The sequence below is a fragment of the Taurulus bubalis genome (genome assembly GCF_910589615.1).
Source record: "Taurulus bubalis genome assembly, chromosome: 11".
Lineage (NCBI taxonomy): Eukaryota > Metazoa > Chordata > Actinopteri > Perciformes > Cottidae > Taurulus > Taurulus bubalis.
In genome coordinates this window covers 5,926,949-5,954,493 of record NC_136599.1, presented here as the reverse complement: position 1 = coordinate 5,954,493, position 27,545 = coordinate 5,926,949, and the positions used below count along the sequence as shown (strand labels likewise).

General features: G+C 44.8%; 1 protein-coding gene across 1 annotated transcript in view; it reads left to right on the top strand.

Annotated features, from left to right (window-relative positions):
* LOC306743584 (cadherin-4-like) overlaps positions 1 to 27,545 on the top strand; it is a gene marked incomplete at both ends in the record, with an annotated part of 221,234 nt that overhangs the window by 80,422 nt on the left and 113,267 nt on the right. The window contains one exon of the mRNA XM_079226112.1: positions 21,354 to 21,377. Within this exon, the coding sequence (XP_079082238.1) occupies positions 21,354 to 21,377 (24 nt within the window). The remainder of the gene's footprint in view (positions 1 to 21,353; positions 21,378 to 27,545) is intronic.

Genomic DNA, 27,545 nt, shown 5'->3' with positions numbered 1-27,545 from the left:
GGTCACTCTATGTAGAGCATTCCTCAGGAGACGGGGAACACCTGCTCGGACAGAAAGACGCACAAACAAACACACACACACACACAGTCTTTTTCCCCATCAAAAGTAGCAAACCTCGCCTGACACTCAAAGCCAAAGGACACGATGAATCGCCGTTAAAAGCAAAGCTGGCGTCGGGTTCCTTTCGTGGTTTATTCAGCCGTTTCCACGAAGAGACGGGTCAAACGCGATTAACCCTGTCCTTTTATTTTGTTGACCATATTCTGAGCTCTGATCTTGATACCTTGATAAGGTCAGTATGGGCTATAATAACCAGTTTATGCAATATTGATTTGCTATTGAGCCTGATTGTTGCCAGACGGCGCCCAGCAGGTGGCCTTGGGGCATAATCAATTTATCAGCAACTTTAATCGACAAGGACCTCTGCAATAAAGACAGACAGTGTGTCCTCAGGTAATCCAATAGAGCCTTGCAGTGTGTGTGTGTGTGTGTGTGTGTGTGTGTGTGTGTGTGTGTGTGTGTGTGTGTGTAGCAGCTGTGTCTTGTCTGTTTTGGTTGTCCTTTCTTATGAGAAAACAGTGCACAGTGTATTTCATGCAAAAACCAGCACCGGTCGTATTTAAGCGAGGGCACCAGTGAGCCTCCTCTCCACTATCTTCCCCTCTGCTTTTTTATTTCCTCTCCCTCCACCTCCACATATCGGGCTGTGTAGGTGAAGATGAGTTATAGTGGTCACGGCGATGCCGCTGATAGATGAAGGTGAACTCGGCTCCGGCCTACAACAGGAGACTTTAGAGGACACAGAGGCTGCCATCCATCCTCCCAGCCACCTACATACCCCGAAAGCTTCACCGCAACCCTGGAAGTGCGTACTGGAAATGCTGCTGTGTACTTTTTATGGAGTGCCTCGGTACTCTGCAGACACACTGTAGCATCCTGGTGTGCCTTATAATGCGTACAAAAGTAATGCAATATAAGCAGGATGTAACCTTTTTGCTAAATGTCTGAATTCATCTATAATTCGGTGTGTAAACCCCGGGTTTACTATGGTATCCTTCCCATGCTCTGTGCATTAAAAAAAAGCTTTCACACTTTGCCGTCTGAACTTCCCAGCACACACGTAACCTCACAAGATACCAGTCTCGTCCCCCCCGGTTGCTCTAATCAACCCAGCGACTCCGAACATATCCCATCCTCAGTGTTCGGGGGCAGTTCGTCTTGTCGTTGGTTTAAAGGACAACCTCCTCTGCCTGGTATTATCGGTTATCCCGCTCCGGCGCCACACCTGCTCCTTTATCAGCCGCGCGATAGCAGGAGGGACGGGAAAAGCGGCGCCGCTGGGGGAGCCCAGAGTCACCCGCTTCCTTATCCCGCGCGCCCAGGTGCGCTCCTCTCCCCGCGTCGTCCGCTATCGGCAGGAAATTACACGCACCTTAAGCCCATTACGACTTCAAAAGGAAGTGGCACGGAGGAAGCGGAGTGGAGTCGTCCCATTAGCGCCCTGCAGCACGCGGTTCTGCGTCCTACCTGTTCCCACTGTCGGGGAAATAATTAATAATGGCAAATTCATTAGGCTGGCAACAAATAGCATATAGGTCATCCGGGGGTCTGTCGGTGGAGGTGAAGACAGGTGCAAGCGTGTAAATGTCAATATGTCTTATAGCATCCACTGTGTTGAGGTGTAAATCTCTTCCAGCAGAGCAGGTGTGTGAGAAGAAGAATCCTTCTCGGGATTTATTGCTCCGCTTGCAAAAGCTACGGATTAGAATTATTTACTGCTGTGCATATGTGGCATGCAGGCTCCATTTTCCTGCAGTTTTGACGGCACACCAGAAAGCCTGATGATTATACTCGTGCCTGTAACTAGATATTTTACCACTGGCTGACACGCACTGCTCTTCAGTATGTAAGATGCATATCCATCAGCGCCAGATATGTTTACATGTCAATGAATGGATGGTGTGGAATGCAGATTATTATTTTTTTTAATATACGGGCAGAGAGGGGAGTTTGAGGCTCAGGAGGAGAAAGTTATCACCGCCGTCAGCAGAGTTGATCTGCGTGTCATCATGGCTGCTACGTTAGTTTAGAATCCATCACTGCAATTTCATCACTGAAATGTGCCGCCGCAGTCACTATGGAAACAGAAGCAGGAAGTGCAGACGGCGGTGCCCCAAAGTAGACAGAGTGGTGGGTGAGGACACACATAAAATTGAAATTTCCTCCCAAGTGAAGAGAAAGAAATAGAAAAAGAGATGGAAAGATATGCTCGGTTGGACAAGCAATGCGATGCTTGACTGAAATGATTAAATTGTAACTGGCGGCTGAAGTGCACGTGCGTGTGCACGTGTTTCGGTGCTCTGTGCATGCGTGTTTATCTCGTGTCTCAGTGCCGAGGAGATGAAAGCATCCTTGGGTGTCATAAAACATTAAGGTTTTCTACTTATCTGGCTCTCATCTCTCTCTGTGTCCCGGCTAAACTGACTCGGCCCCCGGGAGCATCTTAACGCAACACACATGCTCAACCCACTGCATATTTTTCCATGGGAAACTTGGCTCGGCGCCGGCATGGGATCCACCCTGACAAAGGTGACATGCTTGGCTCGCCATCATTAGGCAGTCAAAAATATTGACTGATGAACGCCTTACATGGGAGGGAGGATCCCTGGACCAGATCAAACATCTGGCTCTGGTAATCGCTGTAAAACAAACCCCTCTTTCCATCTCCTCTCAGTCCTCAACTGCCCATCAATCACTGATCCGTGTTTTGATTCCACGACGTCTTTCGCCCAGAACATTTCGGTACAGTGTGCGGAATGAAAAATCCCATTTCCTGTCGCGACGTAAACAAAGCAGTTTAATCTCCTCCATCGGCTCCTCCATCCTTCTTGATTGTTTAATGCCCATAAAGGCGGAGAGATGGTAATAGGGCCGCTGGTCCTGGCGCCTCCTGCTATCAGCTGACGGATTCTACTGTGCCGCGCCATAATCACAATATTATTCAATGACAACAAAAAAAAGGACCTTGGCGCCCATCAGGCACTCTGGATGGTTGGATTTTTATCCAACTCCTGATGAGGTTCATTTTCCTTTGGACGGTCAGAACTCCAATCTTTGTGAGGAAAGTAGAAAAAGCTAAATACTTAAATAGGGTTGGGTTCCAACATGTTCAGTACCTACCGGACCAAAAAGCAACACAGATTTTCGTGCTTCCTTCCGGTGCCTGAGCCGATTTAAATACTTTTTTTTTACACTACTCTGTAATGTTGCATGGTATATAGATACTAAAAAGGTAGCGCGTTACCCGTACGTTTAAAAATATTGATGTTTCGATACTTTATTAAATTAAAATAGCGCGGATCAGAGCTGCTCCGCTTTCTACTCGTCCGCCTGCATGCAGAGCGGGGCTCAAGTATGACTCTATATTGAATTTAGTTTATGGGAATTCATATCTGTTAACCATCACATTGCATAGTGAGAACCCAGTTTAGACGCCCTTCAAACAAGGCTATGGTTTTGCTCTGTGTTGGGAATAGCTGCTGGTTGAGGTTGTGACTGTGGGATCTGTTATGTTTAACTAGCGGTGTCAGTTTGGGTTTGAATACTTCATACAGTCCAGTGGCGGTTCTACATGTAATTACGCCCCGGGCGAGCCCCCCGTCCCCCCGCCGGGATTTTTTTTTAAATTTCTTTTTTTTCTTTTTCATTATAAACTTATAAACTTACATTTCTCAATTGCACAAATCCTTCAATAGAACATTCAATGTACACAATTCTGCATAAAAATGCCAAATATATATACAATCAGATATAGAAAAAGAGCAGAGATACAATAATATAAAATATTAAGAATAATATACAAATACAATTTAGAATAAATAGACACACATGTAAAAACACACTAAAGAAAATCTAATTAATACACTATTGCACTAAGAACAGAAAACACAAACCAAAACCAAAACTAAAACTAAAACTTAACCTTTCTGGCCTTCCGTGATGCAAAATCATCAATAATGTCATCATATGAAATCTACTGACCTACGCCCACTAGTTGCATTAGAGCAGCGGTCTCCAACCCCCGGACCGCGGCCCGGTACCGGTCCGTGGGTCCCTTGGTTCGCCCGTGCCCAAAACCGCCCCTGATACAGTCGACCATTAGGCAGAACATCGTTTAGGATACTTGATGTGCTCATTTCGGCAGAATAAAGATAATTATATCGTATGGTCTGAGTGCGGCACATTCCCAAAATAACATGACACTTGAAAGCATTCTTAAAGAATCATTTGAAAGTTCAAACAACAGTTGTCCGGGCATAACTCCAATGATCCCTTGATCTTTACAAATAAAGACTCTGTGGTCTAACACGGTGCCGAAAAGAAAAGGAAAGCGATTTAAAAAAACGTTCAGTTGCAACAAAAGAACATATACAAGCTGGAAATCAAACCTTTATTTATTAATACCAAAATCCTTTCCCCGCAGTATGTTCCATCTGTCACAAATGATTGCATTCTTTCTTTTGGACGTTTTGCATAGCAAGACATCTCTCAGCGGAACAGAAGGGTATAAATAAATGCGCTCGCCTTGGATTCTGATCACTTACGGTTGCAATGCACTGGCCTGCTCTTGGAATGCACAGGCCCTCGGCATCATTAAACTCAACATCAATACTCGCCAGTCCACAAATACATTGTTAATGCGCCTCTATTGATTGACAGGAAGATGCTGATCTGTTGAACCCCGTATCATAATCCATAAATCTCCCTTTCTTTAGGTGTTGCCCTCGTTCGCACGAGCCCCGGCATTACCGGTCGGCTTCCATTTGCAGGCTTCATACCCACGCGCCACTCGAGCTCCACCTAAAATGCGTCGGAAAAAAAAATATTTGATGGAACTGCCTCTCGTTTGCTCAATAAAAGAGAGGCATCGGCATCTTCCAGCTGGTCTGCAGGGCTCATTTAGAAGGCCGAGGGCTACACAATGCCCCGTTTCTCCACAGGCTACGCTTCCTGCTGATAATTATCCTGCAGGCTCTGCACAACAATCCAACATGTTGGGCTCAACAGCGAGCCGCCTGTGGATCCCCTCCAGCTGTAATCCGTGATTCCTGTGTCTTTAGGGGATTATACGGTGGCGTTTCACTATCTGTCTTGCTGGTGTAGTAGAGGACAAGAGCAGATGCGATTAGCCACATCTGCATCGGCGTTATCTCTAAAGATATCCTATTGTACATTTCCTTGAAAACGCCAGATCAACATTCTGGTGCAGCGCGAGTCTCTTTCACCGCATCAGCTGTGTTTAATGTTGCAGCAGAGAGACGGGTAAATCGATTGAAGTAGTGCAGTGCGCCGCTGTCCCAGTGTGTTTATCTGATGAGATGATCTCCATCTGTTATCAAATGCAAATGTTCTGCGTAATTTATTGTCTCTGGCACACACCGAGGTTTCTTGGAAGATAATCTCTTATCATCGGGCAAATGCTCCCCGCTTTATTATTCGTGAGTAGTGAGATCTACGGTTTAGCGGCGGGGTCCCGTAAAGTCGTTCGGGACGGGCTTTCCGTTCCAGAGCCGTACCCAGGATTTCACACAGGTTTTTACCCAGAGACCCCCGGCCCCAAGGGCTTTCGGTGGCAGATCTTTAATAAAGAGCGAGCCTCCCGGAGTGTTACTTATGTTTTAGGGAGGAGAGATTGGCTTTTTGACGGCGTCGTAACAAACAGTCGCCCCTCTCCTCGCTCTCTGCGGGAGCTAAGCAGGGTGATGGATTAGGCATGAGGAGTGTCCGCTGCTTCAATGGCAGGTCCAAGGCAGCCTGAGGAGAGGGCTTTAATCATATTTGCCTCCTCATTACCCTCCCGTCTGCTGCCCTAGTGCAGCGCTGGGACGCCATTGGCAGCCGACTACAAGAACAACACACCTTCGAATGCTATACACTATGAAAGCTCATTGTTTAACTGGTGCCATTTCAAAGAGCTTTGCTATACTGACAGAGTTTCCTTGATATATGTTAAGCCACTACAAGGGGCTGTATTGTGTTGTGTTGTTTTTGGCGGTCCCTGTGGACGGAAGAGGTAGTGTTTTTACGAGCAGCAAACTGCCTTTAGGAAAGCTTGATTTTACTGCAACCCTGGGTGACTTCATCTTTTCTGAATCTGACCCGTCGACGACGAGCATTAAGAATAAGTACATAAAAATAGATAATTTTCTCGCTGCTGGTCTTAGTTGCTTGCGAAGGTCACACAGAGGCTCAGTATTGCATTTAGACCGTTTCATAAGCAGTTACAAAGTTCCTCAGAGTAACTTTAAGTGGAAGCACTGTGCAAATGGTGCTGAATGTGTTTTAGTATTAAAAGGATTCACTCATGAGATCTTTCTTGTTATTGCTGATGAAAGAAATGTATATTGTGATGTCTAAAGGAAAACAGCCAAAGTTCATTCTATTAACACAGATTTTTTGTAAATGTAAGGTGTCGGGGGTCAATGAGATATCTCGAAGCGACAAAAAGAAAGTCATTACTTCTCCCTTTGCCAAAGGAACAAGAGTTTTGTGATTTCAGAATCGGCTTTCCCATAATAAGCAGAGGAGTGACCTTGACAAGCGTGTGTTGGGGATAGACAGCTGGTTCTTATCTCTGAGGAGACCTGCTGAAAGTCTGCTGTGCGACAGTGATGCCTATCATTCATTTAGCCGTGACCTCGTCCTCCTTCACTAACATTTCAACAAGCGCAGTCTCACAGCAACTGAACGTTGGAGGAGGAGAAAGGGGCCTTCAATATATTTACACAACAGAAGAAGTTTTGCCTTTGTGAAAGTCAAACGGCATTAGCAGCTAGAAGGATTAAAGTCATTGCAAGACAAATATCTGTCTGTCTAATTGTGTGTCTGTCCTTCTCTTTCATTGCTGTGGAGCCTTTAGCTGTTCCACCTGCATTCTTAATCTGTGGTTCATGGACACGATGTTTTGTTGTTGGGGCAAATTAAAGGGTTTGTTGTGCTTCCGTGTTCAGGTTTTTCAGGTTTTGGGCCGATCGGGATTTAGCTTAAATGTCCAATGTGTCAAATTTGGCCCGACTTTCAGTTTAAAACATTCAACAAATGAAGAAACATTATCAATAGAATGTGAAGAAGTACGGGTTTTGGGTTTTGAAAGGATCGGCAGATGGGCCTTCGGTTAGCGGTTAGCTGTAGCATCTCGTATCTCAGCCAATCTCATGCCCCAGAACCGGGAGACCCAGCGGGCTGCACTGGGTCCAAAGTGTTGTGGCAGCAACAGAAAGTGTTGCTGATCCAGCTGGGAGTGAGACCCCCACGGGGATCAGACCCCCGACGCTCGGGTTTGAGATTGCTTATTTCGAGTTGCTACAGCTCCGCTAACTAGAAGGTCTCCCGGAGCTGCCGGACAATCTCCTCCAGGTGAAGCAGTCTTCTGGTGGTGGGGGGGACAAAACAAAAAAATAGTCAGTTAGTTAGAACTTGGCTTTTCTTTTTTTAGGTATTTTTACAGTTTAACAAGAAATACAACCATCAAAGGCGAGAAAGAATATAAGAAATGGACCATGCATCTGGCCAAGTAGGGCCATAAAAAAAAGAAAACAAATAAAAACATATTTAAGCAGGTAAATAAATTAAAAAAAAACATGCAACACTTCAAAGGCATCGTCACTCAATTGTGTCCACTATAAATTCAATCCAACATACAGATATATTACACAAATATATATTCAAAGAGTTCTATTCACAGGGTTTCTATGAAACATAGTGCTTGTCTTTTTAGGAGATACTTTACCGGATGTCTGTACAGTGAGATCGTCTGTACCCAGTAGCAGAAGTGAACTGCTGCCCCCTATTTGATTGCAGCATGTGGCCAATTATTACACATTGCACCCAAATTAAATAGTTCATTGCCGATGGACTCGGAGTTTATTGTCGATGCTCTCTCCTCCTGTCATATCTCCGTTGTCGATTTGAACTTAATCTATATTTCCCCTGAAGTTTGTTCAGCCTCTCTATCCTCTTGTCTTTTCGTATTGTCGGGGAGTGCGACATCCTCTCGGGTCCCTCTGTCATTTTTCTCTGGTGGTATTTATTTCCCCCCTGTTAGTTGCCGTAAGCAGTGTGAGGGGGCTAATTGCATTTCCAGCAACCTCGCTAATGACAATGTTGTAATGGCTTTCAGCTATTATTGAATTGACTTTCAACATTGCCATTTTAGTTTACACAACTGTCATTTGCTTAAAAGCTTTGGCTCTGTACTTGTGGACAACTGGCACGGTTTTATACGTGCGTGTGATAACGGCTTTAATGCTGTGAATAAAATGAGTTTCCAGAAGACTCCATGGGGGCACACCTCTCAAGTGGTTGACTTTGGTGCAGTGCACATTATTTTATGAAGTGCGCAGGTGTCACTGTTGTTTGTCAATTGATGCACTCGGAGGGAGGAAACGCAAAGAGAAAGTAGCAAAGGTCCATTAGAGGTTGGTTGTGGTTATTTATTCACAGCTCATGTTCCATTCATTTTTACACACATCTGTCATGATGCAGTGTCTCTTCCTGAATATAACAATTAAGTGCTTTTTCGTGTTTTAATCTCAGTTCATGTGCATCAGCATCTATCAAAAACCTATTTAAAAGCAACATAACAGGGACATTGCATCATTCTATGATTCTCCTTTATCTGGTGCCAGCTCAATGCAGTGAACAATGTAAAGCAGTGGGCAGCAAGCTGAAAGTAATGACTACTTTTATCACTCTGCTCTGGACGCCGCAGTTCGCGTTCTCGCATCTCTCCTCCGCCGTTCATCATCCTCTGTTTCCTTCACGTATTGACGGCAGAAAGACGAGCCGCTACTATTGATACTCGCACAGTTCCAGATGCAGCCAGCTAGTATTTCCCCCTCGTGGCCCGAAGGCCTTCTGGTTGCCAGCAGCCGGCAGCCCGCCAGTTCCCAGCCATCTTCCAGCCGCTGGGAGTCCCTCCTCCTCCGGTTTCCCGACAGTGGCGTGTCTAGATCCCACTGTAAACACAGTACTCTCTTTTCTTTGTTTCAGCTGAATGTGCATACAAAAATAGAAACATAGAGAATCGTTGAAGGCTACCAATGCAGTCTTTTTCTTTATACTGGAAATGCACAATGTTATGTCTTAGTTCATGAGTGTGCACTTTTTTTTGTGATGGTGGACCATTTCTCCTCTGTAACACTTCCCTCCCTTCTTTTCCAGCTTGATTTACTTTGTCTTCGTTCCACCGGGCTAATACGCCTCGGTTGTCTTGACTTCCCGTCTTTTTGTTGTCCTCCAAAGGGTTTTATCGCCATTAGCCTCCCTGCCATCTCAGTCTAACCCTTCTTCCTCGTCCCTGGTCGTCGTAGGCGTGCTACACTTCTCCCTGCAAAGGACAGCATAGAGAGAGAGAGAGAGAGCAGATAGTCCTCCAACAACGTTGTTTTTTTTCCCCGTCTTCAACCTTGAAAACTGGTTTTGCACCTGAGTAAGGATGGATAGAGTGAGAAAGAGAGAGAGAGAAGCGTTCGATTGTCAGCCCCAAAAACACAACACAAAAAAACTCCAGGAGGTCCGCCGGCTTTCCAAGATCGTAAATGTTGCATCTGAGCTTCAATAGGACTCGTTCACTTGATCTGTTGTTGTTGAGCTGTTGGCTCTTTCTTTTCCGACTCAGCAACGATTATCTCCACACGCTGGGCAATTTAAGGCTTCATTCATGAGATGATGGGCCTCTGGTGTGTCCAGGTCTGCAGCTTGATTTATTCTCCCGCATCGGGCCGAGGCTCCTGCCAGATCGGACCGGCATCTCTCAAAAACAAAAAGTACAATCAAGATACCGCATGGAGAAAGGCTGAGTAAATGACATGTATGTATGTAATATTATTTTCAATCGTACATCCAGCTAAATGGATGTTATGAGAGAGAGCAGCCTGGCAACGGCAGAAGGAAAGTCCCGAGGATTGTCTGAGGACATCTCTAATTACATCTTCTCGGTTGCCAGACACACATCTGTATTTGCAATCTAGCTAGCAGAGCTCTTTCCAGTTCAGACATTCCCTTTCTTTCTCCCGATCAAAAAGTGAACGGAAGAAACGCAACCACACGTTTCTTTAGGTATGATTAAATGCACAACATTGCCTAATGATGCATGGTGCAATCGTTTTAATGTTACAGCGACCACAATGATTGCATTCCCACGACTGGGAGACCTTGAAGACCTGAACCGGCTTCGGGAGCCGATGGCCTGCAGCACTCCGAGTGGATCGTATCTCCCTTCAGCCTCCTCGGTCTTGAATTAGGCATTCAGGTAGCAGACACTGTCGCTACTTTTTTGCTGGCCCTGAGGCTGTTGTGTGGCTGTTTTTTTTAAAACCACAAGTGGTTTAAAGGATCTCAAACACAATACTGACTGGAAGTGTTTCACTGCACTTTGCGTGCGTCGTCTATTCGATAGACAAAAAGCGGATTGTGGAAAATGTCCCGCCGGAAGTCACGCTGACAGACAATCTGTTGTTATCTACTTTTTTGTGTGGGGACTTGAAGGAAGCATGTCTAGACGGCTTCTGTTCGCTCTGCCTCTTTTGACTGCGTGGAACAAAAAAACATCAAAAGCACCAACGTTGCAGTTTTGTGAGGATGGGGGGGGGGGCGAACAACAACAACAACAACATCAACAACAATTCTCTTCCACAGCGGTGCCCACAGGCTGAGGATTTATAAGTGGCGGTCATCCCTGTGAGGGAGCGGGTAATGTAATGTAGGAGCTTTGTATAGGGAGCTGCATTGGATTTCTCCAGTCTGCAGGATTTCACGTGAACCCACCAATATAGGTACTTTAACTCCATTTCAATTCTTTTTCTTCTTCTTTTTAAATGATGAGAAATGCAATCATTCAAAAGTCGCATCTCCAGTTGATATTTCCAGTTTGAATTCGCCTGTCTTTGGTAACGCACAGTACACAGAGGAAACTTTAAAAAAGAGTTGACTTGACCCGACGGGAACCTGTAAGTCTGATTGACTTTTCCACTTCACTGGACTGAATGCGAATTGAACCCGATGGCTTGTGAATTACATGCAGCTCCGGGAAGCTCGACTCAATCTTAACACACACGTGGGCGGGTGGTAGTTTGGCCGACACGGTTCCACCAGACTGGCTTGCACCGCTGCTGCATCCTCCCAACACCCCGGAAAACCAAAATAGACACATATATAAATATATTTTTAAAAAAAAGATGTTGTCTTTACAGTGGGAAGACCTTGAGACGAAGGATGAGCTACTTTAAGCACGCCAGAGATTTTGTTTCAATATAAGACAATGGACTGGATTGACATTAGTTTTCTCTCATAGATTTAATTATAGTCATCAATTATTACATTTGTTGAACCCCAAAACCCGACTGTGGTGTGAAAAGCATGTTTTCTTCAAAAAATAATGTTTTAAATCACCCAAAATACACAGTTTATTGGGGTATTGGGGACAGTATTGTCAGATTATCAACTTTCCGACAGTCCTTGAACACATCATGTGTGACAAAAGCTTCTTTCAGGAAAAGCAAACAAATCAAAGCAAAAAAACAAAACACTTTGCTTGCACAAACCTGATCCAGTAAAGAACTTTAAATTCAGCGCTCATGACCGGGAACCTATGAGACCAACAGTCATGTGACAAAAACTCTAAACTGCAGGAACACAGAGGAAAGGACAAGTTAGATCTTAAATAAAAGTTGTAAAAATGTAAATAGTTCATATGATATAACTATAAATGTGTTTTTACCAATACCGGCGAGCACAGAAGGTGTAGTCGTGGCGCTTACATGTCATAACTCTCGGTTAATTGAGGACATCTTGCCTCAGATTAGGAGCTTGATTTTGTCCATTTTGCTGTTTTTCACAATGCATCTGCAGCGACCGTTCCTGGAAGTGATTACATGTGTTCGCGCTCCCCGTAATTCCGTCTGTCGGACTAAAAGCTTTGACCTTTTACACCGACACTGGCAGCGCGGTTCATTTCGCCCTTTTTGTCGTGCGTTATCATTAACAAGAAAAAGACACTATTTATGCTTAACGGGAGCCGTGTATTTAATTCCAGACAAAGGATGAACTCCTGATGCGCCGCGGCTCCGCGTGCTCCGACTGAACGATGAGGCTGGAGATGCACGGTGTAGCCCGAGGCCGAAGTAATTCTCTGTCTCATTCTCAAACCTCGTCTTTATTATTAAGGTTTTACGGAGGAGCGCATTGAGGGTGAAAGTGAGAACATTTGTTATGAACATTTGCGGGTGTGTATATGAAATAGTGAGCAATAAAAAAAAACATTTAAAATAAAGGCAATAATCCGCCGAAAAACATTTTCTACGAGCTGTTTTGTGCGTAAGTGCTTCCGACGGAGATTATCGCCGTGGATATACTATTTTGTGGAATCATTTATTGCAACATGAGCTCCCAAAAATGTAGATTACGAGATGCTGAAATAATGTGCAACAGCTGTTGAACCCTCAGATAATTGAGTGGTCTTGATTTGAGGCTGACTCTGTTCATCCTTCTCCTCTTTCATCCTCTCACTCCAGCATCATTTAATAATAATCATAACTGAAGAGCATCTATGGCTGTAGCATCATCAGGTTTACCTTTCGTTTAATAAATTAAAGCAGAAAAAAAGACCATGATGAATCCTGATAAAAGAAGCAAAGTGATAAACACCATCAATAACACATAATGCATCAATAACACAAATAAATAAGCATTTTGTCGTCGCTGCTGTCTTTGCTTTGATATTGCAGCTTTCTGTCAGTACCTACAATGGATTTGTATATGTGTGTGTGTGCGTGATTCTGTCTGTGTGTGTGTGCGTTTGTGCCGATTATGAGCAACGTGCCAATATTTGATGTCCTTCAGTACATTAAGCGGCGTTTTCTGGAAGTGTCACCTGCTAAATATGTGTTGTTTAGCAGAGTGTGAAGACTCTTCATGTCTGTGTTTTCACACAATATCTTTGATTGAGTCGATTCGAGTATCAGTAGGAATTTATACTTACATCATATATGCCCACTCTTAACTATTGTGTGTTTTTGAAGACTGTAATCAGACTAGCTGACAGGACTCTTCAGTGGCTACTCGGATAAAGTGTTTCCTTTCAGTATTTGTAATCATGTCCCCACTTCCTCGTCCTCATTTTCCTCCACCGCGAGATCTATTGTTTGCGTTGAAGTGCAGCATGTATCCATTATTTTTTCCCAGCGCTGCCAAAGACCTCACGCAGAGAGGGAACAATGGGGAAACAGGTGATGAGAATGAAAAGCATCAAGAAAGAAAGGTGCCACATAAAAGACGGGTCAAGGGTACAATAAGGAGAGAAAGACAATACAAAAAAGAGGCAGAGTTAAAAAAAAAAAAAAGAGAGATAAATCTCCTGTGGACAGCTGCGGGGGAGGTTAAAAAAAAAGGGAGAGCGAGATGGGCGAGCGGGACGGAGGGTGCCACTGCTTCTCATCCTCTGTCTGATCTGTGGGTGGCGGCGATGACTGATGGAGAAGCACTCAATCTGAAGGTCATATCCGAAGCCCTGCCATTTAGATTTTGGAGGGGTTTAAAAAAAAAAATTAAATGTATTCCTGTTATTTAACGATTTGTACATCCGCCTGACATTCCTACAATAGGGACGCTGAGTGATGGGAATGAAAAGATAGCTTTTCTTCAAATTCAGCTCAGTGGGATTTCGGTGATCGGTGTGATTATTATTTGTCGAGAACAGACAGCGACGGCAGTTACACAACCGTTTTGTCATCGAGTCGTGGACGGTTCCCCGACTGGGGGCCGAAAAACAAATTCCTGGAGGGGAAAAAGTAAACTGCAGCAGGACACCATGTTTTTCCCGGGTTTGGTTTTGCCCAGATTGCCACGAGACTGAAGGACAGCAGTCCATCACGGCTCCAAAGTCCCCGCAGGCTGGCTGAAGCACAGAGACATTCGTCTGGCGAGCTGGAGCCGGACGCTCAGATGGGAACGTTGTCCTCGGGGCCGGATTCTTTCGGGCCAGGCGACCTCGCTGCCCGGGCTCTAATATCTGATCAAGAACCATCTGCTGGGGCTGCCAGAGCCCACGCGCCACCCTGGACCTCTCCAAGGAGAGCGCCCGATGGGAAATCAAGCTATTAGCAGGCAATTAGAAGGATTCTGATCACCATTTGAGAAGCGACGCGGCGCGACAGAATCACCACAGGGATGACACTTCTGCTGCTGTATTGAGTTTGGAGGGGAGGCCGAGCCGTTGGTGATCACATGATCTGCCGGTTTTCAGCTTTTTATTTGTAAATCTCGCCCCAAAAAGGCAGTTTTTGCGTTGAAAAAGCAACAACTGAAAAAGCTATATTCAATACTGGAATATAGCTTTTTCAGTTGTTGTTTTTTCTTCTATTGAAATACATAGATGCCAACACTTGGGCACGCAATACGGTTCGATGCTTCACCGTCATCGTATAACACAGGGTTGCGCAACAGAATGAAGTTTGTTCTCCCAGTTTATTCCACGCACAAAACAAGCGAACCTGTATTATATGTGTAGAAAGAAGCTGCTGCAGCTGATACTTCTGCATCTCTTCCCAGAAGGCAGCAGGGGGAAATGCGTCTTTGTAATAACCCTTGGACTCTCCGCGGGCATCTCCTGTCACCAATATCACTGAGGCGCGGTGAATCGGCACCAGAGATGGTCTTAATCACCCGGCTTTAGAACCCTCTCCACATCTCGTGCCAGTTTGGGATGTTTCCAGTCTGGATGCTTTCCATTGCTCCTCTGTTAAAATCAACAATAACTTGGCAGGGGAGAGTTGCCTTCTTAAGTTTCCTGAAGAAATATAGCTGTTTTTTCCATCCACAAGAATGGAGATGTGTGATGACCGTGCCAGGTTGTTTGCGATGCCGATTCCCAGAAACTTTAAACTTGCTCCACCTCGGCACCATTGATGTAGAGAGGAATCCTTCCAGCAGCTCGCTTCCTGAGCAAAAAAAACTTTGCAGGTTCTGCAAAGAAAAAGCTTTTGTGAAATCCATGCCGTGCGGCAGATTGCTTTCATTACAGCAAAAAGCGTTTATGTTACACTGTCGAGAGTGGACATGTATGACAATAGGCACAAAGTATGCAGAAGGTGGCAAAAGTCCAGCGCCCGTGAAGTTTTAATGGCCCGTGCGATCGGGTTCCTTCTCCCGGGGCGCCGCCATGGGCCGGGTCGCGTTAACAGTTGGTTAATGGGTAATGTGCCACACAAGAGTGATGCCACACTCTCTGTTTTCATTTTGTTGCTGTAGTGCAGTAATTAATCCAACTGAACCCTTTGTGCTCACAAAATAAATGCTTTCCATTTTCATTAATAGACAACTCATTAGTACATAATGAGCAAGAAGGCAGCGCTCCCCGTGCACCACGCAGCAGATGAGCATGCGCTCAACTCGACTAATTAAAACCCAGGATTGTGTTCCGTCTCCTTCTTTCTTTCTGTTAAGGCGTCTGCTTTTAAAACATTACATCAATGAATCGCGGCGTGTGAAGTGTCTCACATGTCTGGGTGAAAAGACGTAATGCAACCGCCAATCTCAAAGTCAGCACGGTATATAAATGTATGTCTAAAACACATCTGGATATCGCTTGTGCTTTGTATTTTTTTTGTTTTGTTGCACAAACAACTTTGTCCAACCTTTCCCACAGACTTTTAAATATAAGGATTACAGGCGGCGTTCAGCTGTCAGTGACTTTTCATCAAGGCTGTAATTTGGAGCTTTCTGCTTCAGGTGACATCATCCTATTTCCTCCTCAGGAGAGGAAGTCACCCGAATCCACATTGCCGGGAAATAAAGCAACAGTGCAGACATTCAGCCCAACACATATGAATCATATCATGTTTAGGATGTATAGAATCATCACCTCACCTATTTAAATCTGCTTTTAACCTGTGGTGGTAGTTCAGTATGTTTCTGTTTTGTTTCTTACTGTGATGTCATCTCTACCTTTTTAAAGCGCTATACAAATACAATTATTATTATTCTCAAAGTCAAATCTGATATTTGTTTCTAACCTAAAAAGATTGAACTATTAGGACTGAATTGGGGAGTTAGACCTTTGAACAGTTTTTTCAAAATGTTGGGGTTTTCATTTTTTTTTGTGGAGGCCATAAAGTTTGGCTGGATGACGCTCTGGAGTCCTCCTTAGCATAACCCCTCCCATAGCACTATACGATCAGAATTTGATCAATTCGGTCTGATAACATTTGGAAAGTCTAGACGAATTTCAGGGCGTGGTTTCTACTACTTATTTTCCCCAAATTTCGAAACACAATCTTTTAAACTTTAAACTAGAAAAAAATCAGATTCGTCTGCGTGGTTAAAAACACAAACTCAGAACACACATTAATTGTTTTGCCCCCTGCCCAGACATTTTTCCACCACGTAGTCGCCGCTTTGCTTCGTAACTTTAACTGATGAGCTGTCGCCGTCCACCGGTGAGCGAGATAAAGAGGCCAGCGGCTACAGCGTTGGAATTTATCCTAATTACATTACAGAGATGATCTATCGATAGCGCTTAATCATCTGAGGACAGACGCATTGGTTTCCTCTGCAGTCTTGCACTCTACGTTCTTTACGCGTTTTTCTCTCTTTACTTCCACACTCGCGCAACGATGACATATTTAACGCACGCACACTTGCAGTGTGATGCCGCAGGTTTTTCATTTGTGCGGATGAAGCGATGATTAGGCGTGAGAATTCCTCACTTCATGATGGGGGATAAAATCGAACCCAATTTCTGGCTGTAATTAAAACTATTCCCCGAGCGCAGCGCTGGAAGGCCACAACTTTAAGAGGTCAATAGAAGACAGGTTTCCAATAGCAGTCTAATTCAATCAGGCTGGGATGTATCGTGTATGTTAGAGATCAGGAGGTGATTCCTTAACACATTGGCCGTACCAGAGAGCCGGCATGCATCTCCAGCCTCATGGACCATCTGCATTACAGGATGTCAGAGACTGCTGCGGGTCGATGTTAATTAATAACGTCTCCAAAACTGTGGTTTTACTGAGATTTGTTTAATGCTAATTATCAAAAATCCTGTGTTCACATTATCTTCTGTGCACTGAGTTTAATGACCCGAGACCCTCCGAGTAACTTGAAATCCATCTGTACGAACTTTTGAAATGCTGCTCGGCGATCGGGAAAAATGAACCGCGCCCAAAGCGGAGGATTTCAAAGATCTGACGGCGTAAACAAATGCAGCCCAGCCCTCTGAAAAGAGCTGCTGCGCGATACGTTAGTGTCAAAGTGATCCAGGCCTGGCCTCACATCGAGGGTCACGCTGCATATGTGGAGTGCAGTGTTTGTGACGGTTCGCAAGGTTGAAAGAAGGTGAGCGTAAGAAGAGGGGAAAGGAGGTGAATCTGAGAAACGTGTGCTACCCGCCCCGGTATGACTTGTTTTCTCTCTCGCTGCCATCATTAACTACAGTTGTATCCATCACGCAATGTTTGTGGCTTTAATCGAGTCCTGTGCAGGTGTGCCGATCGTTCATGTCGACGCACAGCGAGGGGGCAGAAAGAACCAGCTCATTGGTCACAAGAGAGAGAGGAAGGGTTCTCAATCAAGTTGACGCTTCCCTTGCATACGGTGCTCTGTGTTTTGACGCTCACGAGTGACAGATGGGACTAAATGTGCCAAACCAGCGCAGAAAAGTGCTGACGGCAAAACTTGACGCCGGCGATCGTGTACGGAGCAACGCGTTCGTCAACAGTTTCCAACGCTTCTGCGTTATTTGTCACGCGAAAGTGTTCGTGGGCGAAAAAAAATGCAACGGCGACTAGATAGAGAATTTTTTTTTCTTTTTTTTTTTGGGTTTCTCCTCAAAATGACCTGAGACAAAGGGAGACCCGACTGGTGGAGCGCAACCTGATGATGATGAGGAAGCTGAAATCGTTCCTTCAGCGAGTGTCGTGGTTACGACGGCCTCCTCTCGCCCAGGCGAGCAGAAAGAGGTTGGCACGCTGCTTTGGTAGAGGTTCCCATTTCCTCGCTAGCCACTTAGCATGTCATTTAATGGCGACCAGAGGACCGACACAGGTTGATTTTTTGACGCCGCTGAACAAGGCCTGAAGCCGGGTTCTTTCTTTGGGCTTGTGTAAGTGTCTGATTAACGAGCTAATGTGTAAGTCTCGTCTCCGATGGACGTGCGCCGCAGGGGGCGGAGCTTAGCCCGGTTATCTCTCAGACAACGTGGGTTTTAGGCCCTGCCAACTGTGTGAACGCATTTTCTTTTCGTCTTAATTTTTTCTTTTCCTTATCCAGATCCAGAGATTCTGTGCAAAAAAATGCAGAGTATTCACTAATTCAAGCGTGGCAACATCCCTCTCTGCTTCAGTGTGAATACATGAACTCTGGCCTTGAGTGCAATTTCAAGATGACAGTTTTTCATGTCTTGACTTCTCACTTCTCATCTGTTTATTTGACCGTCTATGTATTGGAACCAAAACGCGGTAAACAGATGTCCTTTGAATGTTCTTTGTTTGCCTTTTGACTTACTTTCCATTTAAACTACCGCCATCGTATAACATGAAGGTGCAAGGATCAGAGTGAACACGTGGGCTGAATAATGAACTGTCCTCTCCATTGTGCTCTTCTTCGGCTGTCATCGTCTTCGACATTTCAGAGACGTAGAACTTCTGACAAATGCAAAGCAACACAGTTGGGGGATGTTTATTTACTTATTTGGAAACCCGGTCTTCATAATGTAGCCGTTAGTGTCCTCGGGCGTGCTTTTGGCCGATTCTTAACTTTTGCAAGGCTTCCATACATACTCTGCTGTATTGACATTCGGCCTACTTTGCATAATACTCGAACCCATGGGGGCCGCTGCTGTGGGTGTGCGGCCACATCAAAACACCACTCACATATTCATTGCAAATTAGCCTCCAAATCCAAATAAACCACTGATAGCTGGGAAGAAATGCAACAATCAATGACGGAGGTTTTCTTAACCTCCCTAAACAGCCGAGTTATTTATGTGTGCTCACACCAATCAGCATGGCGGCTCTGCTTTGACCCAGCCGAGGGAGGAAGGGCTCTTTTATTCTAATGTATTGTCAACAAGCTGGTGTTCATGTGTGTGTGGGTGTAGTCATTATTTATCATTGTCAAATGATAAATAAAGTTTTAATAGAGAACATGTTGTACATTTTCTTCTAATTTGTCTCGCCACCCAATACATTGCATCTCCTTGCAGAGAGAGAGACTTGTATGCCCCTGCTGTTTTCTGCAGGTAACTATGCGTCAGGGGAATTAATTAATCCATAACAGAAATTATGCCTTGTTATATTAAAATGTAATCAAGGCGAAGTCATGAAGAGTTTAGCCTCTGCAAGCTCGTTCCCAGGAAGCCTGATGGAGCTACACGTTGCTATGTGCTGTGCATCCACTGTGCTGATACTCAACAGTCACTGGGTTTACCTGTATGATCACATTTCATCTGAAATGGAGGGTTCTTCCCACGAGGAAGGATAGCAGCTGACAGCAGGGCAGAGCTAGATCTGTAGGCGGGAACAGACTTTCCTTTAAGGATCTCCAACAGCAGGACTTCATTACATTTTAGTTGACGCTTTTATCCAAAGCGACTTACATGTTTGCTTTATACACTGCAGACACAGCAAGCGGGAGCAATTAGGGCTTAAGTGTCTTGCTCAAGGACACAACGACATGGACTAGCAGAGCCGGGGCGCGAGCCACCAACTCTATGATTGAAAGACAGGCATGCTAACCACTTCACCGTACAAAGATAAAAGAATAAGAACATGCAGATCCAATGGAAGGTTAGTTTGAGACATCATGAGTTTGTAACCCTTAAACGCTTGAACTCAAAGCACTACACTAAAATATACCCTTCATTACCTCATCTTATGTTGGACATTTGTATTATTTTGAATGTAAAATCAGGTATTTTAATCACTTCCCTTTTGTCTGTGTTTTTCTCAAAATGTCTCTTAATCTTTAGAAAACTGATCATCTACTTGGAGTAGTTAGCTTTCAAAAACCTTGAAGACATTTTTTAAAATATATATATGTATATACAATAGACTAGGAGGAGGATACGGGCCGGTGATCGTGACATGTCGGGTAATATTTTAGAGTTTGTAAGCCTTCGGGGTAAGAAGGAAATGGACCAAGGATTTTCTTTTAGTGATAAGCTTGACTGCTCTGGACTGTGAGAGTGCTTCACTAGCTAATTATTTGAAGCCTCCTCTCAGATTAGGGTAGACATGCAGAGCTTACGGACAGTCGCATAGCAGACAATCAGACCATGTAATAACCGGAGGGCCAATATTTGCTGAAATCCACTGTAACACCTCACAAAACAAAAGTGTGTAAAGCCCTAATGCTCAGTCCAATCCCATGCCACACTGCCTCGATAAATAGCGAAGCCACCCCCACAATGGGCGCCATCTTTACTCTGGCAATTAGGCAGAGCTTTGGATTATCACTTCCTCAGCCCAGCAGGCCACAAATCCATCCGGATTCAATTATTCCCCTCCCATGTCTGTGACCATTTGGGCTTCTTTGGGCACATGGCCAGTCGAGAAATGTTCTAAAGGATTTCCAGTGCTGAAAGTACAGAGTTATTATTATTATATAAAAAAGAGCTTTTTCAAATTTTTTTACCCCTTTTCTTTTTTTTCTTTTCTTTTTTTTATTCCTGCATCCCTGCAAGTTTGACACATCTATTGACTAAAAATGAAACCGTGGGAGGTTACAAACACTGTCCTGCTGAATATTTTATGAGAACTATAAGCAAGATTTACTGTATTTTTCTTGTATTAAAAAAAAAAAAACGTGTTGCAGTACATCCTTCCCTCCCAGCAGCCCGTGTTTTGATCCACGCCTTGTGGGCCTATAGCGGTGTCTCTGGTGGGCTCCGGCGTAGGAACCTAAAATGCTTACTGAAAGGATGATTTGCACTGTATTATTTTATTTTTTTGAAAGTCTTCATTTTTTTTCTTATTAGAAAGCTCACTCACGGTAAATCGTGGAGGAGATCAAGGGTTCCCAGGCGTCTGGAGACTCTCGTCGTTCTACTCCAGGCCTCTCTTCCATGTGTTCGGTCCTTGTTTGGCGTGCATTAATCAGACACACACCTTACTGAGCGAGTCCCTGTGTGTGTTTGCACATTCAGGCACAACTGAGCGTGCACAAGAGTGCTTAAGTGTCCGTTTATCCTCCCGTTTCCCTCCCAGCAAGCCGCTGTCATCTCCTGTATTTCATATGTGTGTGTGTGCCTGTCAGCTGCTAACAGATCCCTCTCTTTGTGTCCTCTCTTTTATCTACAGATACCACAGTGTCCTCACAAAAAGGTAAGACAGCACTCAATCAGTCACCTTGTGCACCCCAATGCATCTTCAGACGGGCGACGTGCGCTTGTGTGTGTTTTTTGCGTCCAACGAGATGAAAAAAAAAAAAACAACCATTTTCACGGCGTTGTTGATGTTGATTTGAATTTGAGTCGTTTGGTGTTTCTGCTGCAGAACAATCTGTTTGATTACAAACTCAATCACTCACACCCACTGACACCTCGACTAAATTATGCCGGGGAGAGAGAGAGAGCGGCTTCTGTGAGTCCTACGTTGAGACTAATCACAGTTCTGTTCAAGACTCCTCCACGCTTTCATGTGTATGTTAATGTGAGGTTGGGATGGGTGGTGATTGTTTTGCATACGGGATCTTCAGGGAGAGAGTGGAGGTGCAATCGAGGGCGGGAGCCGTTTTGTAGGAAGGTACCTGGAGGCTGTTTTGATTTTTTTTTTTCTCCGTTAGATGATGGAGGGGGGGCACGCAGTCAAACTGTCTAAACAGCTCCAGGGGGGCCTCGTTCTGAGTGGCAGCCCGCAGGTGTCCGCGCCCCGGCACTCCCCGAACCCTCCCGTTCCTCACAGGCGGCGGCGGCGGCGTGCGCTACCGGCAGAGGGTGCGTGTCACGCGCCGTGATTGCAAAGCGGGAGCATGACAATCACTCGGGGAAGAACTCCCCGCTGATTTTGTTGAAACTTTCTTTTGACTCCCCGCGGTGCTCGCGCGAACTTGGGTTGTTGGTTTTCTTTTGTTGCTGTTGTTGGCTCTTAACCCGAGCAGAACAGAAGATATTCTCATTGTCACCTGGGTCTGATATAATGTGCACGACGTGTATATTTGAGAAACATTAACAGCAGGGGTGGGGGTGGGGGGGTCTTTTGGGAACGTGGCGCCATTTATTTATTTTTGCTTGTAGATTCTGTGCAGGAGGCCTTGATATAATACGTCTGGGTGACAGGTTGCACTTAGAGTACCCACACACACACACACACAGACACCGATGAGCGTGACGACTATGAGGTGTACGACGCTGTCAGATGGGCCCCATAAAGGTAAGTGATGTGGGTTTCGGAGGCCTCACTCCCTGATGGATGTTGAAAGGGAGCAGAGGCTGGCGTGGTGTACATCATCCCCGTCCACAGCCACGCGCCCGCTTACGCTCCTGAAGGAGAGGCAGATAAATAAGGCCACGCGGCCACGACAGTGAAGGAACGCTCACTTTTTCTGTCAGGCCCGTAGGTGTCTGACTCTCGCGCGTTCTCTCTATGTGTCTTTTTTCCTTTTTCCGCCCGTCAGATACCTTCTGATTCAAATACGTTTAGCGAGGAGCATGGACGGGAAGAAAAAAAACCCACATTCACCGTCGTCGGCTCCACACATCGAGAGAAAGATAGCCGGCGGAGTTCATTCACACACCGTGAGTTATATCATGGCTGCGCAGCGACGACAGTGCCGTCGCTACTGAAGAGCCATGGGACCTTGAGGCAAAGATAGTGTACATAAAGCATGTGTCTCTTAAGAGACTGGCATACAAGTGTGAGTGTGTTGTGTGTGTGTGTGTGTCTGAGCATGAAAGATGGAGAAAGCAAGACGCTTGGGCGCGACGTCAATGTCAATTCCCCACAGTTTCAATCTGTTAATATTCAACATGAGAGCCTCCCATATGTTAAATGAATACAAAGCCACAGTACATGTTCACCACTGAGGGGCATCGCGCAGGATTTCGGTCCAGGGAATTTTCCCGTGTCACCTTTCCTCGCGCTCCTCACCAATATCATGATTATTAAGGACCTCATTATAATGTGACCTTATTCTTTAATTCACTCCTCCTGTGAAACATCCCCCCCCCTCCTGCATGACATCCTTTACCCAGCACCTCTAAGTATATTTATGGCACCTGTGCTGGAAAAACAGTCTCCAGGAGACGTCCCCACTAATTTCATTTTCAAAACGCCAGCGATAAATTTATCAAATGGGCTGGATCGAATCGGAGTCACACGCAGTGCCATCCGTCACGGCTGTCCCTCAGGGGCCCGTGGGCGTACTTAAGCCAGCCAAAAAAACCTCTCCTGGCAGGAGAGAAAGACTGAGTGTTGAGAAAACGGGGAGGAGTGTGTCTTGATTGGAGGGAAACCAGATGAATGCGCTGGAGAGAAAGAAAGAAAAACAGCGAGCAGGATGATGTGCGTACATATCTTTGCGCGCTTAGATGCTCGCGCTGGAGTGCGGACGCACACAGAGGTCAATGCTAATGCTTCGGCACGTCGGAGCCTCACGATGGAATCTCAGCTTGGGGCACTCTGGCCGTCAATGCAGCCGGCGCAATGATTGATTCATTGCAACACGAGTTAATTGATTTGTTTGGCTCGTTTTTTTGTTTGTTTTTGCATTCGTAAATCCCTCTCGGGTTCAAACGCCACTTTGAACTTCCTCCCCTCCCCTGCCTCTCAAAGGTTCACACGCCCTGTGCCCTCCCATCCCTCCTCTCATCTCTCACCTCCGCATCCCTTACACCTGACTTCCCTCTTCTGCCTCTCTCTTTAAACGCCTTTGTCCCGGCTTCCCTTTTGTTTCCCCGTTCCCTATCTTCCCCTCTCAGCATTCATCACTGCGCAGGTTAAGCCGGGCGTGAGTGAGGGTAAAGCAGCTTAGCACTAACAGGGCTAATGAAGTCGGGCCCCGTATTCCTCTGACGGGGATCAGTGGCGCCACTCTGTGAAGCCTGTCAGCGTTTAATGATTAGATGAAACATTCAGACTCCCGCTCCGAGAGGACCGGGGCCACTGATACGGGGTAATAAGCAACAGTTGTCTCTCTTACGCGTGATCCCCAAAAACATTTATGCATGTGCACGTAGATGCTGATTTATGACTCAAACATGACACCGAGGGTGTGTGTATATATATACGCCGCAAAGTGATGGGAGAAGATGAAAATAAATAATAAATACGAATGACAGAGATTCAGAGAACAATCTGGGTATTGATTCCTGTCAGGTGGAGAGGAAAGAAAGAAAGTAAGCTGCGAGCGAGCGAGAGAAATTTACCTCTCGCATTGATGAGCAGATTGTAAACAACTCCACACGCTCTGTTCCAGATGCACGCTGTGATCTGTGGTTTCTCTGCTGCTTCTCATTTCTGCTGGAAAGAAAACTAAAAAAAAAACTGATAAAAGATCAATCAAGAGAAGCCGACGTCTCTAAACCTTTTTTGAACATTTTCGAGTTCATGTCTGATTCTAAATCTTATCAGATAGATTTTTTATTTCTCTTCCCCCTCCTCCTCCTCTGGTGCTCATAAATGAGGCAGCTTGATGTGTGGCGGTGCCGGAATGTGTGGCGTAAGTATGTCAGCAAGTGAGTCACTGTCAAGTGTGTGTGTGTGTGTGTGTGTGTGTGTGTTTACTAGAGCTGAGGGATGGAGTGACAGAGGCTCCGGTTGGGTCAACCAGCTGCCTGCTCGTCACAGTGAAAGGGTGCCTGCGAAGGGCTCGGAGGCCTTTTTGCCCCATTAGCCGCACATGCTAATTTACCTGTCAACTTACATCTACACAAAGAAACGACACAACTCATCTCTCCGTTTCTCCCACTCTACAATTTCCACATTTCCTCTCGTTACACTTTGTTCGATCTCTTCCCTCCATCGCTTGAAAATGGAAGCATTCTGTCTCCACGCCGGCGGTTTCTCTCCCTCATGTGAAATGACGTGAGGAATTTTAACACACAATTATTAATAAATGTACGTGTGCGCTTCTGCCTGCCGGGCAGCTGCGGCTTCCCTCCTCACGCGTGTCTCTCTGGTTTTTCTGAAGCCTCCTTTCGCGTACTCGGGGAATCTGCTTGAAAATAACATTTTATACAAGGTTTGAATCTTAATTTGATCCAATGATTGATGCAAACGTTGTAATTGTTCATTCTTTTTGGAATATGGGGCATCTTGCTCCTCTGGGCAAGACATCTGAACCTGATGGGCAGGTCCGTCCTGTGTGTGTCTGTGTGTGTGTGTGTGTGTGTGTGTGTGTACACACAAATCTCCTTCTCTGTTAAGGTAGACGAGCGCTATACATGTGCAGATCAGTCACCATTTCTCCATGTTACATTTCGCCTGGAGCTTGCTGAGAGTTTTAAGTCTATTAATAATTTACCTTCAACTTTTCCTCCCTCCTCTTGTGAGAGTTTGGTAACTCACCAGTTGGCTAAAGGCTACGTCTGACAGCAAAGAACTCATCCAAATAAGACTCCAGAATTAGGGATATCTATAACCCCAATGCAGAACATCTGAGTGCAAAAAAACTAGGCTGCTGGTTTATTTTGGCACTCGAAAAAGAGCTCATCACTGTTTAACAGGAGCAATCAGAGATGCCCGCAGCTTAACTCTGAAAACTGGTAACTGGTAATCACAATGCAGTAATCCTCATGTGATCTCCTCGGCTATTAACAGCCTCTCGAATCCGGCTCCAACCGGCCGGTCTGACTCCATCGCTGCACCGGAGTGTGAGGCGTTTGTTGATGGTCAACACCAAGTTGAGTACTAGCGGCTGTAGGGCGTCAATTGGTTTGTGAGCTCTTTTAATGTGCTCATTAAAAACATAATAATGCAATTAAAACCTCATCATGCCCACCTGATTCAGCCCAGACCACTTTTATCATGTTAAATATTTCAGAGTTCAGAAAGTGCTTGGTCGCTACCTAAAAGCTGCCATTTTAAAACCCATCTCTTAACCTCTAATGTTCTTTATGGCCGTTTACATTTTGGGTTCATTTGTACCTTATTGTTGTCAACAGATGTGTCGACAACAACAAAAATCCTATTTCCACTTTCCTCTCATGACATTTAGTTGTGATCATAGTTTTTCAACTTAAAGATACATATCGACACATCTGTATAATGTATTGTAGAGTTAAACAGGAATTAGTAAATGATGAGAACTGTTACCCTGTTGGAAGTAATACTGTTCTAAATATCACAATATATATATATATATATATATATATATATATATATATATATATATATATATATATATATGTGTGTATATATATATATATGTATTTAAGTAAGATTGTAATATTTTGACACCATTGTAATGTATGAGTCGTAGTGTTATTTCTTTAGTTGTCAAAAATAGCTGTTGCAGATTAAATATGTATGCAAGCACCATATGATGTATGACAGTTCTTATTTTGTAGACTGTGAAATCCACTTTTATTCATTTTACTTAAATTGCTACAAACACATGTATTTATAAGTATGTGGGCTCTGTTTTTGTTTTATTCCATTAAAGATGATTGTCTTTACCTCACAACTTCAAGTATACTTTATGTTAAGCCCCAAATAGACTAAACTATCGTCAATATGTTGTGATTGTCATTCCTTTGTTGGTTGACCTCATGGTTGACAATAGTTACACGCGGTGAATATTGCTAACGACAAGCCGCTAATGGGAACAGAAAATACAATCTGATAAAAATAGAAGTCTTCTTTGTGTCGCGTTGTCAACTGACTTCCTTCATATCCTTGTGAAAACATTATAACATCATTTAATATTTTGATTATTCTCAGACGTCTGCGTTGATAACTATGTGAATCTGAAGGGCTTTGTTGGTCACTTGTCTCTCATATGGTGGTACAGGTGGTGCTTTGATTCCTACGTTTCCCCAAACCGTCTTTACTTTCATGTGTTTATGTGAAGACCGGCGCATTGTCGGGAAATGTGTTGTTTTGAAGACGAACGCAAATGTGTGAACAACATCCTTTTCTTGAATGCTTCCGACTGCAATATCTTGGCATCCATTGGATCGATCGGCATGACATTTGGAGGATATTCGGGGTCCCCAGAGGTTGAATCCTAATGACTTTGATTGTCCCCCGACTTTTAAACCGGCATCACGAGCAGAACAAAGCTTTAAACCAGGGGTGTCAAACTCATTTTCACCCCGGGCCACATCAGCATCATGACCGCCCTCAAAGGGCCGGTTGTAACTGTACAGTGGCGGGCCGTGGATTTTCTACCTATGCATTCAGTGGATCAGCTGTAATTCTGAGTCTTCATCACCCGAGTCTCCCTCGCTATAGTACAGCAGAAGGATGTTGCGTGAACACAAGCCCCGCCGGTTATGCAAGACGAATTTGAATGACGAGGCACTCTTGCAACCTTCATAAATGGGCTTTTAT